Genomic DNA, 13259 nt, shown 5'->3' on the forward strand with positions numbered 1-13259 from the left:
GAGTATTGCATTCAATCACAGGAACTAGACACCACCACCTAATTTGTACAAGAACTAAAGAAAAGCCCAGATGACTTGAATTTTTGGTGGTTGTTGATCCCAGTTGGGTTTACACACTTTAACTGTTTCAGCTTTCAGGAGATGCAGAATTACTGTAACAAGATTATTCATGTCATTTATTTTCATTACCTTAAATTTCATAACAAATTATCATTATTTTTGCAGGACATAATGAAATTCTAGACAAAGATAAAAATGACAAGTTAATGACAGAAGTAGCTGACCTCCAGACACAGTTGAAAGCCTCAGAGTTGGAAAAACAGCAATTAAAGGTCAGTTGCAAGGATCATCCTAGGCAAGAGAATGAGCAAAATTATGGTTAGCTAGAAAGAGCTGTTTAATATCTAAACTAATATTTAATGACAAAGTCAATTTCTAAACACTGTCTTTATGAAGCCTGTTTTGTTGTTAGTGAACGTGCTGTTCATGGGTAGATTTTTGTGTCTCTAGAGAACATGCTTATTCTCTCATCATTTAGCCTCTGAAGGCAAAAAAAGCTGTTGTTGACGTGTATTTCCTAAGTTGCAGATAAAGGAGGTACTCCTTCATTCTTTTTAATAGGAAGAAACAAACAAGCTGCGGAGAGAACTAGAAAACTTTGACCCTTCCTTTTTTGAAGAAATTGAGGATCTGAAATATAACTACAATGAAGAAGTAAAAAAAAATATTATCTTAGAAGAGAGATTAAAGCAGCTTTCTGAAGAGTTTGGCATTCAAGTAGACAGTCCAGGCAACGTCTCTGTTGATCAGGCTAGTGTTTAGTATCCTCAGTATTGATACAGAAAATAAATTCTGGGGCAGTTACATAATACTGATTCATTTGTCTGTTTTTATCTTGGAATGATACAAGTCTATTAAAGTTACAATAGTTTGGCACATACCTAAGAGTGCAGAATTATATACACCAGTCAAAATAAAAGTGCGTTTTACCTCTCCCAACTCCTTTGCAATATAATATTTTAATTCAGAGCAGTAATTTGGGTAATACACAGGTGTCAGGTGAAGCTGAAGCCTTGGAATTATCCTAAAAGCTGAGAAACTGTTAAAATGTGCTAAGTATGCTAAGTTCCAGATCGATAAGAATATGTAGATTTGTTCTTGCTGTCTCGTGCTATCATACTTCTTAACTATGGACTCAGGGTCAGTGCGATGGATGTCTGTTTTTACAGTCCTGGTTATTTTTACCTCAATTTTAGAAAATCCAAGAACAAAGAATTGAAAATAGAGTTACAGTATTTCAGCCAAACTAATGGTATTTTTGTAGATAAATGATTTTTCATTTTGTATATTTTATATAGCTGGATGTATACTTTTATAGCACAGATAAAATAAAGCCAACTCAAATGCTCATGCATTCTCACCTTTATTATTTATACGCCATCTTACTTAATATGCCCTTGATGAAGTTTCCTAATTGAGATGCAGTCTGAAAATGGGTATTATTAAGCCAAGTTATCTCTCTCTAATTACTAAGGATCTCCAAAATAGAACTCGTATACTTTCTATTATTTACTCTTTTTGTCTCAAAATGGTGGAAGTACCTGTAGGATATAGCTTAATTAGGTTTTGAAGTAATAGCATAATGCTGCAGCTTACCAGTTAAATAATACAGTGAAGTTTTCCCCCAAAAGAAATTGTTATAACTTTAAAAAAAATTATCAAATTTCAGGATTAATTCTGGTCCCACCTGAAATATGTCCTTTACTGTTAAGAAACAACTAGATCCTAACTCTGAATCCTACATATAACAGTGTCTTAATAATTATATTTATAGAAGTGCCACCTATGGAACTTTGATAGTTGATTGCATTCATTAGCTAAGCTATTAGGACCAGCCAGTGTTAGACAACACACTGTTACACTTAATTGTAACAGTTTCCAGAAACGGGTTCAGAAGTTAAGGATTTTTCAGAACTGAAAATAAACATGCTGAAAGCTAGATCTCTGCTCTGGATGTCGGATCTCTCGTTATATAAAATTAGTCATTTAGGAAAAACTTAAAATCATACAGTACCTAGCCTGCTGCCTAAGCTAGAAGATTATTTGTAAAGAGTTCTGTGGTAGACACAAGTAAGAGGAATGCAGCACATACGACAACTTAGAGAAAAATCATTTCAAGCATCAAACTTGATATCTTTGAGTCTGTCAAATCTTTGACCATCCAAGTTTGAAAAATGGTGAAACAAACTCTTTGGTTCAAAGTCACAGTCATATTTAGTTCTATTAAAAGAAATTACAACAGGCTGAGAATTCAGGTATGTCTCTGCAAGTGGCCAGCGTAAACCAAGATGATGGCGATGGAGCTAAAATAAAAAAAATAAGATCAGTTTAGAGATTTTGATATAGTAGCGCAGCAGTTCCCAACTTGGGGGGGGGGGGGTGTTTTAATTCTAGGATCCTCTGCTTTAGGGCACTTATAACCATTAATCAATTATCTGAATAACATGAGTAACAATGAAGCACAAAAGGCAAACTAGAACCAAGGTGTCTTCCACAGCTTCAGAAATAATATAAACTTGCTAATGAATCAAAAATCACATTCTTACTAACAATACTTGTTCTATAAGTCAAGATTACAAGAAATGAGTTTTTTAAATAAAAGAATTAAGCTTTAAAATGTTGAGTGATTCCTATACAGAGAGGCAAGAAAATATTATTTTATGTTCTCAATTACTTTAAGTTATTAGCATAATGTAGATAATGAAAAAGTTTAATATGTTGTCATTGTAGCGATTCACTGGCTTGACTAATTCTACTGTCACCTGATTTGCTAGGAGAACATTTACTACTAAAGAATTTGGAAAACAAGACAAAAAGTGAATACTTCACAATACTTCACATATTATGAATTATTACAGTGCTTTCCACATGTCCATCTATATATTTACCTTGATTAAACACCCATCATGGCAGTGCCACACAATTCCTTCAACTTTACCCTCACTGCAGCCTTCAAACCAAGACAGTATGTCATTTTGTGTCAAAGTAGGTGGATTCTTTATTTCAAATGCTCCATGTGGTACAAGAAGATGTACAGGCTGCTTCTTGCTTCCTAATCCTATGTTAAAAGAAACAAAAATCTTCCTGCTAGTTACGTGTGGTAACTTAATATTTTCCTCACTTTCGTTATTAGGGCTATCTTAAAAGCACTCTATAAAGGTAGACTTCTATTAGATACTATAACATTGTCCTGCCTTTAAGAGAACAGTTAAATATACTCTTAAGTATCAAATGTAGCCATCTCCTCCTCATGTAACTTTTTATTTATATAAAATAAACATGCCACAGAGATTTATACAGTTGTCTGCTTTGTCCTTGTGGTCACCTCCTCAATAACCATAAAGCTACCAGCTAAATTCTTCATGCTTCAGATCATGATCCATAGCACAAACATCTTTTAGTTCCTGAAAATCTGGCATATTCCCTTATGAATACGGATTAATACTTAAGCCAGGCTGTTAACAAACATATTGCGTCTTCACTGACTGTTCAACATAAACCTTCATCTAATACAGCTATTAGATTTTTTTTGTCGCAGTGCCTTTACATTCTGAGAAAATGCTTAGACCAGGAACTACTATTTCTCCTATCCACCCTTGCAAGCTATCCTAACAGCAAAGCTCAGAAGTTAGAACTCACTTGTGCTTATGAGGTTTTTTGTTATAAGGCTTTTAAAGGGAGAAGCCAGAACCAAAATTTGGCTTAAATTATATTTCCTTAAAAGAATATTCACAATATTTCATAATTTTAAAATTGCAAATTCTGACTAGGGACTCAAAAAAAAAAAAGGCTAAATAAAATTTTCTACTTTAATGGACTAAACAGCATCAGAAGAGCAAGTAAAAAAAAGTCAAGGCACCAACAAATAATCTTAAAAAATATTTTTGTATTTTAATAGTAATATTTACAACAACTTTTCCAGTCAGAATATTTTTGAAAGACTAAAGCAAAGCATTTTTATAGTAACTCCTAAAGGACATGCATGTGGAAAGAGGTTTAACAGACATAAATAGTCTCATGACAACTCAGCTTTCTGAGGTGAGTATTTTTGGGTGAGTGTTCTTTGAGCTAGCCATTTCTCTCCTTTCTAAAAAGGTTACGTTGCTACCTTAGAACTTTTTTTTAAAACTTATACAAAGAAAATGCATAGTTTCCACTCAAAAATACCACTAAATAAAAAAGTGTTTAAGAACAGACCATACAAACTTACCATATGGATTTGCATTAATATTAGTCCCAATAAGCTCCAATGTTTGTTCTAAAATTTCTGATAATGGCACCGGACTGATTTCCAGAAGCCCTGGGTCAGCATGGTGTTTCAATACCAGTGCTATTTCAGCCTCATAATTTACAACAGATGAGTGCCAGCAATACTGCTTACTATTTTTCTCCACAGGCACCCAACCTATGAGAAAACATTGCATTTTACCAAAGGAAATATCTGAAGTTATCAAATGCATACTAGAACTGTACATGCATTAAAAAAACCCCACAGTTAACTACAAACAGAAAGAGTAACAAGAATAACTGTGTTGTATCTCAGAGAAACGTCAGAGGAATGCAAACGTCACAACTATGCCTTCAGCTGAAGCCCTGTAATTCTGTACAGCAAACTGCAACTATTTTCAATGTGTCAGAAGAACAAAGCCTTTCTGGATAGTGAATGAATGACATTGCAATTGTCTTCTGAATATGTTAACAACTACTATTAAGTCTGGAACTAATTCTAATTCACTGCAAAAATGGATTCCGCCCCCCCCCCCCCATTTTACCTGTGCTGCATCATAGGTACCTGGCATATGTCCGTTTTCATCGGGCAAAGGATTGCCATTAGAGAACTCTATGTCCTTTGCTGGAATCCAGGTATCTGGAACAGGCTTGAAATCCTCTTCAACATTCCAAACAAATTCTAGACATACAAATGTGACATTTAGTTTTTGGCAAACTGTTAGCCAATTTTACGTTTTGATCATCTTTCAATGCAAGTATTAAAATACCACTGATCTGAACCTTGTTTTACTGACAGTAGTCCCAGTTACTTTGTACAAGCACCAACATCTGGCACACTCGAGCAGTCCACAATTAGGACAGTTTAAAGAAGCATAGTAGCCTTTAAGTAGTTCAAAAGTTCAAAACTAACTAAGATTAAAAAATAGCTACCTAAATAGCCAACATCACATTTAAAATAGAGCAAAAGAAGTAGAATAGAACAGACTATTTCAGTTGGAAGGGACCTACAATGATCAGCTAGTCCAACTGCCTGACCAATTCAGGGCTGACCAAGTTAAAACATGTTATTAAGGGCATTGTCCAAATGCCTCTTAAACACTGGCAGGCTTGGGGCATTGACCACCTCTCTAGGAAGCCTGTTCCAGTGTTTGACCACCCTCTCTGTAAAGAAATGCTTACTAATGTCCCGTCTTAACCTCCACTGGCACAGCTTTGAACCATTCCCATGCGTCCTATCACTGGATAAAAGGGAGAAGAGATCAGCACCTTCCTCTCCACTTCCCCTCCTCAGGAAGCTGTAGAGAGCAATGAGGTCACCCCTCAGCCTCCTTTTCTCCAAACATGACAAGCCCAAAGTCCTTAGCAGCTCCTCATAGGACGTTCCTTCCAGCTCTTTCACCAGCTTTGTTGCCCTCCTCCGGATGCATTCAAGGACCTTCACATTCTTCTTAAATTGTGGGGCCCAGAACTGCACACAGTATTCAAGGTGAGGCTGCACCACTGCTGAATACAGCAGGATAATCACCTCTAAACTTGTTAAATTTCATCCCATTAATCATAGCCCAATGCTCCAATCTATCTAAATCCCTCTGCAAGGCCTCTTGTCCCTCAAGAGAGTCAACAGCACCTCCCAGTATGGTATCATCAGCTAACTTGCTAATGCTGCATTCAACTCCTGCATCCAGATTGTTGATAAACATATTGAACAGAACTGGCCCTAGGATTGAGCCCTGAGGAACACTGCTGGTGACCAGTCACCAGCCAGATGCAGCCCCATTCACTACAACCCTTTGAGCTTTCCCCTTCAGCCAGTTCTTCACCCAGCGCACCATGAACCCGCTCATCCCACAGTTGGACAACTTGTCCAGAAGGATGCTGTGAGGGACACTATCAAAAGCCTTACTAAAATCCAGAAAAACATCTACTGCCTTCCCTTTATCCACGAGGTGGGTGACCTTATCATAAAAGGATATCAAATTAGTGAAACAGGACCTTCCCTTTGTGAACTCATGCTGACTGTGCCTGATGGCACATTCTTTAAATGCCTTTCAATAGTACCCAGTATAATCTTCTCCATAGTCTAACCTCAGTTCCTGGAAAAATTAACAGGTGTGTAGTTCCCTGGGTCTTCCCTCACGCCCTTCTTGTAGGCTGGAATAACATCGGCTAGCTTCCAGTCAGCAGGGACCTCCCCAGACTCCCAAGACCTTTGGTAGATGATCAAGAGGGGTCCTGCCATAACATCCGCTAACCCCTTCAGTACTCTGGGATGAATCCCATCAGGCCCTGTGGACTTGTGAACATTCAGCTGATACAGCTGGTCCCTTACAATTTCAGCATCCACAAATGGAAAGTCACTGTTCCCACACTCATGGTCCTCCGACTCAGGGGACCGGGCAGCCCAAGGTCTATCACTATTATTAAAGACTGAGGCAAAAAACTCATTGAATGCCTCCACTTTTTCTTCATCCCTATTAGTCAGATGACCATCTTCAACAAGGATCGGTCCAATGTTTTGTTTAGACCTCCTCTTGCTATTAACATACTTAGAAAAGTCCTTCTTGTTATCTGACACAACACTGGCCAGTTTCAACTCTAATTGAGCTTTGGCCTTTCCTGTCTTCTTCCTGCATATATGAACCACGGGTCTGTAATCTTCCTGCAAAGCCTGACCTCACTTCCAGAGATCATACAATTTTTTTTTTCCTCCTGAGCTCCATGAGGAGTTCCCTGTTCAGCCAAGCTGGTCTTCTGCCCCGCTTGCTTGACTTACAACACAGTGGAATTGCCTGCTCCTGTGCTTTGGAAAGGTGGTTCTCAAAGACTGACCAGCACTCGTGGACTCCTAAGCCCTCACAAGCAGATTCCCAGGGTACTCTGCTAAATAGCTCCCTGAATAGCTTCAAGTTTGTTCTCCTGAAGTCCAGGATAGCAACTCTACTGTCCTTTTTTCTTATTACACTAAAAATTTTAAACTCAACCGTTTCATGATCACTGTGGCCAATGCAGCCACCTACCATTACATCCCCCACAAGTCCTTCTCTATTCACAAATAGCAAGTCTAAGAGGGCATCTTTCCTTGTTGGCTCACTGAGTATCTGTGACAAGAAGTTATCTCCTACAAACTTCAAGAATTTCCAAGACCTGTTCATCACAGCAGTATATTACAAGTTGATGTCTGGGAAGTTCAAATATCCCATAAGGACAAGGGCTACCGATCCAGAAATTTCTCCTAATTGCCTACAGAATAACTCATCAGTGCTTACATCCTGGCTGGGCGATCGGTAGTAGACATCCACTACAATATCTCCTTTGTTTTCCATTGCCCTAATCCTCAACCACATCATCACTACCTGTAAGGGCTGGACAATCAAATCTCTCCCTTACATATAGTGCGACACCTCCAGCTCGCCAGCCCTGCCTATCCCTTCTGAACAGCCTGTAGCCCTCCATCCCAGCACTCCAATCGTGGGACTCATTCCACCAAGTCTCACTAATACCAATGATATTGTAGCTCTGGGAGCTGACCAACGCTTCCAGTTCATCCTGTTTGTTTCTCATACTGCGTGCATTGGTGTACAAGCATTTCAGATAAGGTCCTGAGCCCTCCATGCTCCCAGGAGCAGTGTAAATGTTCCCACTAGCATTGCCACCCTCTGGTGATGCTATGCCAGCCTTTGTCTTACCTACTGCAATCCCGCTGGTATCCCCTTCCCCCATCAACTCTAGTTTAAAGCTCTCTCGACGTAAACTTAAGAGTGACATTGAAAAAATTGGAGCATAATCACTGACATTTCCTGTGTTAGACTAGAGGTGTTTTTCCAACTAGGTAACTTACATTGCAAAAAGAAGGAAAGAAATCTTCACTAACCTTTGCCATCTCCCAATGAATACAAGAATCGCTTAAATCTTTTTTCAGCTTGTTTGTTGGGTTTTCGATCCAGCCTGGCCCATAGACAGGGTTGCCCTAGAGTTTTCAGGGATAAAACCAGCAGTTTACTGAGGCAACCATACCCTGCATAGTACTGAAATCAACTACATAAAAGGCAAGAGAGGAATTCTCATTTGCCACTGGAGAAATTTTATATCCAAAGATGTCATTTAAATTCATAAATTAATTACAGTATATGAATCCAAAAATCTAGTTGTGGAATCTTCCCTAGTGTAACACAAAGTTACCGTACAATTTCGGGTAAAGGCAAGAACCCCAGGAATGCAATGAACCACTGTCTTCTCATTTCCTCCCAACCTCCATACTTCTTTTAATCCTCCCCAATGAAATTAGACACTATTTGTAATATACATTCTAGTGTGCAAGGAAGATTTACTAGTAAGAAATTTAAAAAATGGAATAGGTCCTTGACTGGCATGTTCACTTAAACCAAACTTCATGTATTCTGGAGAGTAAAATCTATAACAACTTTATAAACATGTCCTCTATTTATGGTAACTACTACTTTGTGATCAAGAAGTTTAATCAGAGTTGAATTCATGACAGCTGCAATCCAATACATGATACAATAAAAGTGAAAACAAAGTAAAACAAGGCTTCTAGTCAACAGGAGAAATCTGCACATGGATCTTCCTTATTACCTTTATAGGCAGTTACATAACAGCAGGTGCCGTCCACCTTTTCCGTAGGAATTGCATTGTATATGTCTGCCTCTAACGCCTTTCCAGTTATAGTTTCAGTTGCCAAAACTTTAAAGGGCTGAAAAGAAGACAGGTATTTTAAACCCTCATCATGGCCATGTTACTGCCTTGTTCTCATACAGATTCTTGCTCCTTACAGCTGGCCTCTCTACGTCCAGTATTCTACATTCTATTGCTGACTTCTAATCCTGTCGAAACACACCATTGCTTCTTCAAGACGTGACAGTCTGGAAAATGCTCCGAGACAAGAGAACAAAGGCAATCCCTTTGCAAACTCTCTCCCTCTTTTCCGTTCTCCACTAGGATTGAGAGATGACTTGGCCTTCCACTTTACATAGGGCATATAAACTGGAAGGGTTCCAGTCCAACGCTACAAAATTTCGACACGTGTCTTCCTCTATTACGATGGCAACAGAAACGCATCATGACTAGCTGCTCCCAGCTTGCAGTTTGGAGCTGAAAGTCAACAGCACCCTGTTAGTGCAAGACACAGACCAGTACAATGCAAGGCGGCAAAAGCATCCTGGTATGAAACACCTAGTAGCAGTGCTGTCAACTAAACACTTTTCCACTTAAAAAGAGCAAAGAAAGAAGTGATCCGGGGGCCTGAAACAAATATCCAGCCACAACTAGTCCAAACTTCTAGGAGGACTTCTATAGGGCTTCTAGAACAGTTTCACTGCAAACACGTCATCAGTTGGGTTTGCATGCAAATGTTTTCCTGTACAATCATCACCCCTCCCTCCTCTCTCCCCAGTCAACTTTGGCTTGGAAGCTGGCCGCTGTCTCTTTCTGCTAGCAAACCACAACGCAAGTCCTCGTCTTGCAAAAGTCTCGAAGCAGAATTCACAATGCATAAGATGAGAACCTTCTACACGCTCTCCTTACCTGACATGGCTGCATTATCAACACTCTGGCCAGCACAAAGCCAAAGCAGAGCCCCACACTACCTACTACCGAGAAAAGGAACTCTACCCCAGCCACAACCAGCCCAGGGAGGGACCCTTACATGACCGTTATCAAGATGGTGGTGCTACTCAGACTTGGGACAATGAAGGTACTGACGTTCTGGCAATCATTTCAGCTCTTCCATCCTGAAGGCAAACACCAACACGAGAAAGTCACCCACATGGACTCAAGGTCACCCTGCAGCCGACAGACAGCAAGTAGGTGCTGCTACTAAAAGCGGGAAACACAAGTTGGAGGTCTGCACCTAGACAGCTGAATGCCACCCCAACCTGTCCCAACACTGCCTTTTACATCTCGGGAAGAAAGCACTCGCATTGGGCTCCATTCCTTTACACTAGCTCCCAGGGCGGTCACGTTGGGGGGGCCTCACTCCTTGCCCCCACTGTTCCCGACACTTAGAAAAAGCAAACGCAACAGCAGGGTGAACACCTGGATGCACTTGCCAGGAAAAGAGCGGGACAGAGCTCAAACGCCTCCCAAACGACCTTTCTTGCCCCCATTTAAGGGGCACGGGGCTGGGGGGGGGGGGGGGTGGGGGTGTGAGCCCTATGCAAACCTCTGCCGTGCACTTGGCTCCACATCTGCAGCGAAACCTCTCGCCACTCGGGTGTCCCCCTCCCCGCAGGCGGCACGGGACGCGACGGCACGGTACGGGCGGCTCTGACATGGTCGCTGCTGCCGCCTCTCCCCCCCGCTCCGCCACTCCCCCGGGGCCCGGCCCCGGCCCCGCCGCGGGCACTGCGGCCCCGCCTCCCTCCCTCCCTCCCTCCCGCCCGCCCGGCCCCGTGCCGCCCCGGCCACCTGGCGCTCCCGCTTGGACGACGGCTCCTCCTTCACCTCGGTCACGAACAGACACGGCACCTTCCGCTGCACCGCGCCCCGCCGCCTCATGGCCCCGGCCGCCCGCTCCCGCCGCCGGCCCAGCGCCCAGCCGCAGCTGCGCCTGCGCCTGCACCGCCCCGCGCCCGCCCTGCGCCACGGGAAATGGAGTCCGGCGCCGCCCGCCCGGCCGCGGGCCTGGGGCAGCTCCGCTTTCCACAGCGGCGGCTGCCCTGGCCTGGCAGCCTTTCCTCAGGCTGGCTTTGCTGCTTTCCGGGGTGCCCCACGCCCGGGCCTGGGGCATGGATGCCCTGTCCCCAGGCTGCGGGGACCTCTCTGGGCCTGGCTTTGCCCCCGTCAGGACAGCTGCCTCCTGCTGGTACCCAGGCTCTCTGCCTCGGTGGACAGCCCTCGAAGCTGGGCTGGCTTGAGCCCGGCTGGACGCCAGGCGCCCACCAAAGCCGCTCCATCACTCCCCTCCTCAGCTGGGCAGGGGAGAGAAGATGCAAGGAAAGGCTCGTGGGTCGAGAGGAGGACAGGGAGACAGCACTCACCCATTACCGTCACGGGCAAAACAGACTCGACGCGGGCAAATGATCTGAAGTTCTTACCGAGCGCATCCGAGTAGGGGAACGAGAAAGAAAACCTGACTCTTCAAACACCTTCCCCCGAGCCCGCCCTTCTTCCCGGGCTCAACTTCACTCCTGATTTTCCTCTACCTCCTCCCCCCGAGCGGCGCAGGGGGACGGGGAATGGGGGCTGCGGTCAGTTCATCACACCTTGTCTCTGCCGCTCCTCCCTCCTCACGCTCTTCCCCTGCTCCAGCGTGGGCTCCCTCCCACGGGAGACAGTCCTCCACAAACTCCTCCAACGTGAGGCCTTCCCACGGGCTGCAGTTCTTCACAACCTGCTCCAGCGTGGCGGGTCACAGGTCCTGCCAGCAAACCTGCTCCACCGTGGGCTCCTCTCTCCACGGGGTCACAGGCCCTGCCAGGAGCCTGCTCCAGCATGGGCTTCCCACAGGGCCACAGCCTCCTTCGGGCACATCCCCCTGCTCCGGCGTGGGCTCCTCCACGGCCTGCAGGTGGATATCTGCTCCACCGTGGACCTCTGGGGGCTGCAGGGGGACCTCTGGGCAGCGTGAACACTTCCTTCCCATGGCTGCTCCTGCCCACTGACAGTTCATTATTCATGGCCCTCACCTGCTTTCCTGAATTGTCCTTCCCCTCTGTGCCCCAGTCAGCTGGAGGGCTTACAGAACTCTGGGAGCCTTTTCACATCGTTTCGCTGTTCGCAGCTCTCACCGGTGCTCCCCACCTCGATCCCAGGGAGCAGCTTCATTCTCTACTTCGGTGAAGTCATCACCTCTAGAAATCGCTTTATTCCAGTGACAAAGTCCCCGTGGTCAGGCACGCGGTCGTTTCCTTTGCAGTCACTCTTCGGGCCATCTCGAGTTGCAAACAAATTGACGGGCTCCTAGAAGTCCAAGAAGACTTGCAGTCCTTTCCATGTCTTCGTGCTTCTTCCCCAGCTTGGGCGTAACCACCGCGGAGCCAGCCTTGTACCACTGGTGCCCATGCAGTCACTGGCACCTGCTTTTCATGTACACATCTGTCACCCTTCCCGCTGGCAGCCCGATGGCGGACAGTACAAGTCTGCTCTGGCGATTAGTCCGTCCAGGCCAGTGGTGCTGGTTTGGGGTTTTTTTTTCCCAAGGAACCACCAGTCCCATGCACTTCTGGTGGTGCTAGGAACCACTAGTCCTCTTTCTTGAACTCCGCCTCGTATCTACCGCCCTTCTCTTTGGCTTCACCTGTATCCTTATGACTCTTTAAGCGATGGCATCCTTCTCTGTTGAGGTCGCGGCTCCTTCTCCTTTCTGCGCTTCCTTTTATGCTCTACTTGAAAAGTTCCCAGGTTTTGATCTAACAGCGCTCTGAAGCGTTCACCTCCAAGTCACCGATGTCACTCAGTGTTGGAAATGGGACCCCGTGTCCTGGGGATAACAGTATGCCTTACCATTTTCCAGGGCTGAAACTTCATTCCCCCGCCCAGATACTTTTTGTTCAGAGGCAGCCTGGGACCTGAATGGGAACAGAGGTGTTAACGAGGGACCCAAGTGTACGCTGTTCTTTCTGCTTGAGCTGTGGCAGTGGACAGCGTGGAAGCACGAAAAAGCAATGAACCCCAACAACGGAAGCAGTTAACAGCTGACAGTGGACTACCGGGAAGCAGCAAGCTTCTCAATCCAAAGAAAGAGGTACCTACCGGAAGAAACACACGGGGCACAAGGATTGGGGTGACAAAATAGTCCAAGAATAAGATTTGTCTTTGTGGTAGCAAAGATTTGTTACCAAGACCCCAGTTCCTACGGCAAGAAGTTGGTCTTACTTAAGCCCCGCCAGATGGGTTTGTTCCCTTTTACGTTGAACAAACACCGGAATGGGAGACTCTCTGAAACGGTCCCGTTTTCTGTACTTTGCTCTGAAACAATGGAGATAAAGGAAGATGTCCAAGCTGGACAGGTC

General features: G+C 44.3%; 2 protein-coding genes across 2 annotated transcripts in view; one reads left to right on the forward strand and one right to left on the reverse strand.

Annotated features, from left to right (window-relative positions):
- Positions 1-1408, forward strand: part of CEP290 (centrosomal protein 290) — a 56587-nt gene extending 55179 nt beyond the window's left edge. The window contains exons 54-55 of the mRNA XM_050915551.1: positions 250-332; positions 622-1408. Of these exons, the coding sequence (XP_050771508.1) occupies positions 250-332; positions 622-822 (284 nt within the window). The 3' untranslated portion in view covers positions 823-1408. The remainder of the gene's footprint in view (positions 1-249; positions 333-621) is intronic.
- C1H12orf29 (chromosome 1 C12orf29 homolog) lies at positions 1391-10803 on the reverse strand. Its single transcript, XM_050915539.1, has 7 exons — positions 10714-10803; positions 8884-9001; positions 8162-8257; positions 4853-4969; positions 4271-4465; positions 2949-3118; positions 1391-2363 (listed from the first exon to the last, which is right to left on the reverse strand). The coding sequence occupies exons 1-7, from the start codon at positions 10801-10803 to the stop codon at positions 2175-2177; spliced, it is 975 nt and encodes a 324-aa protein (XP_050771496.1). The 3' UTR covers positions 1391-2174.
- Between the last annotated feature and the right edge of the window lie 2456 nt (positions 10804-13259).

This window comes from Gymnogyps californianus, chromosome 1, assembly GCF_018139145.2.
Source record: "Gymnogyps californianus isolate 813 chromosome 1, ASM1813914v2, whole genome shotgun sequence".
Classification (NCBI taxonomy): domain Eukaryota; kingdom Metazoa; phylum Chordata; class Aves; order Accipitriformes; family Cathartidae; genus Gymnogyps; species Gymnogyps californianus.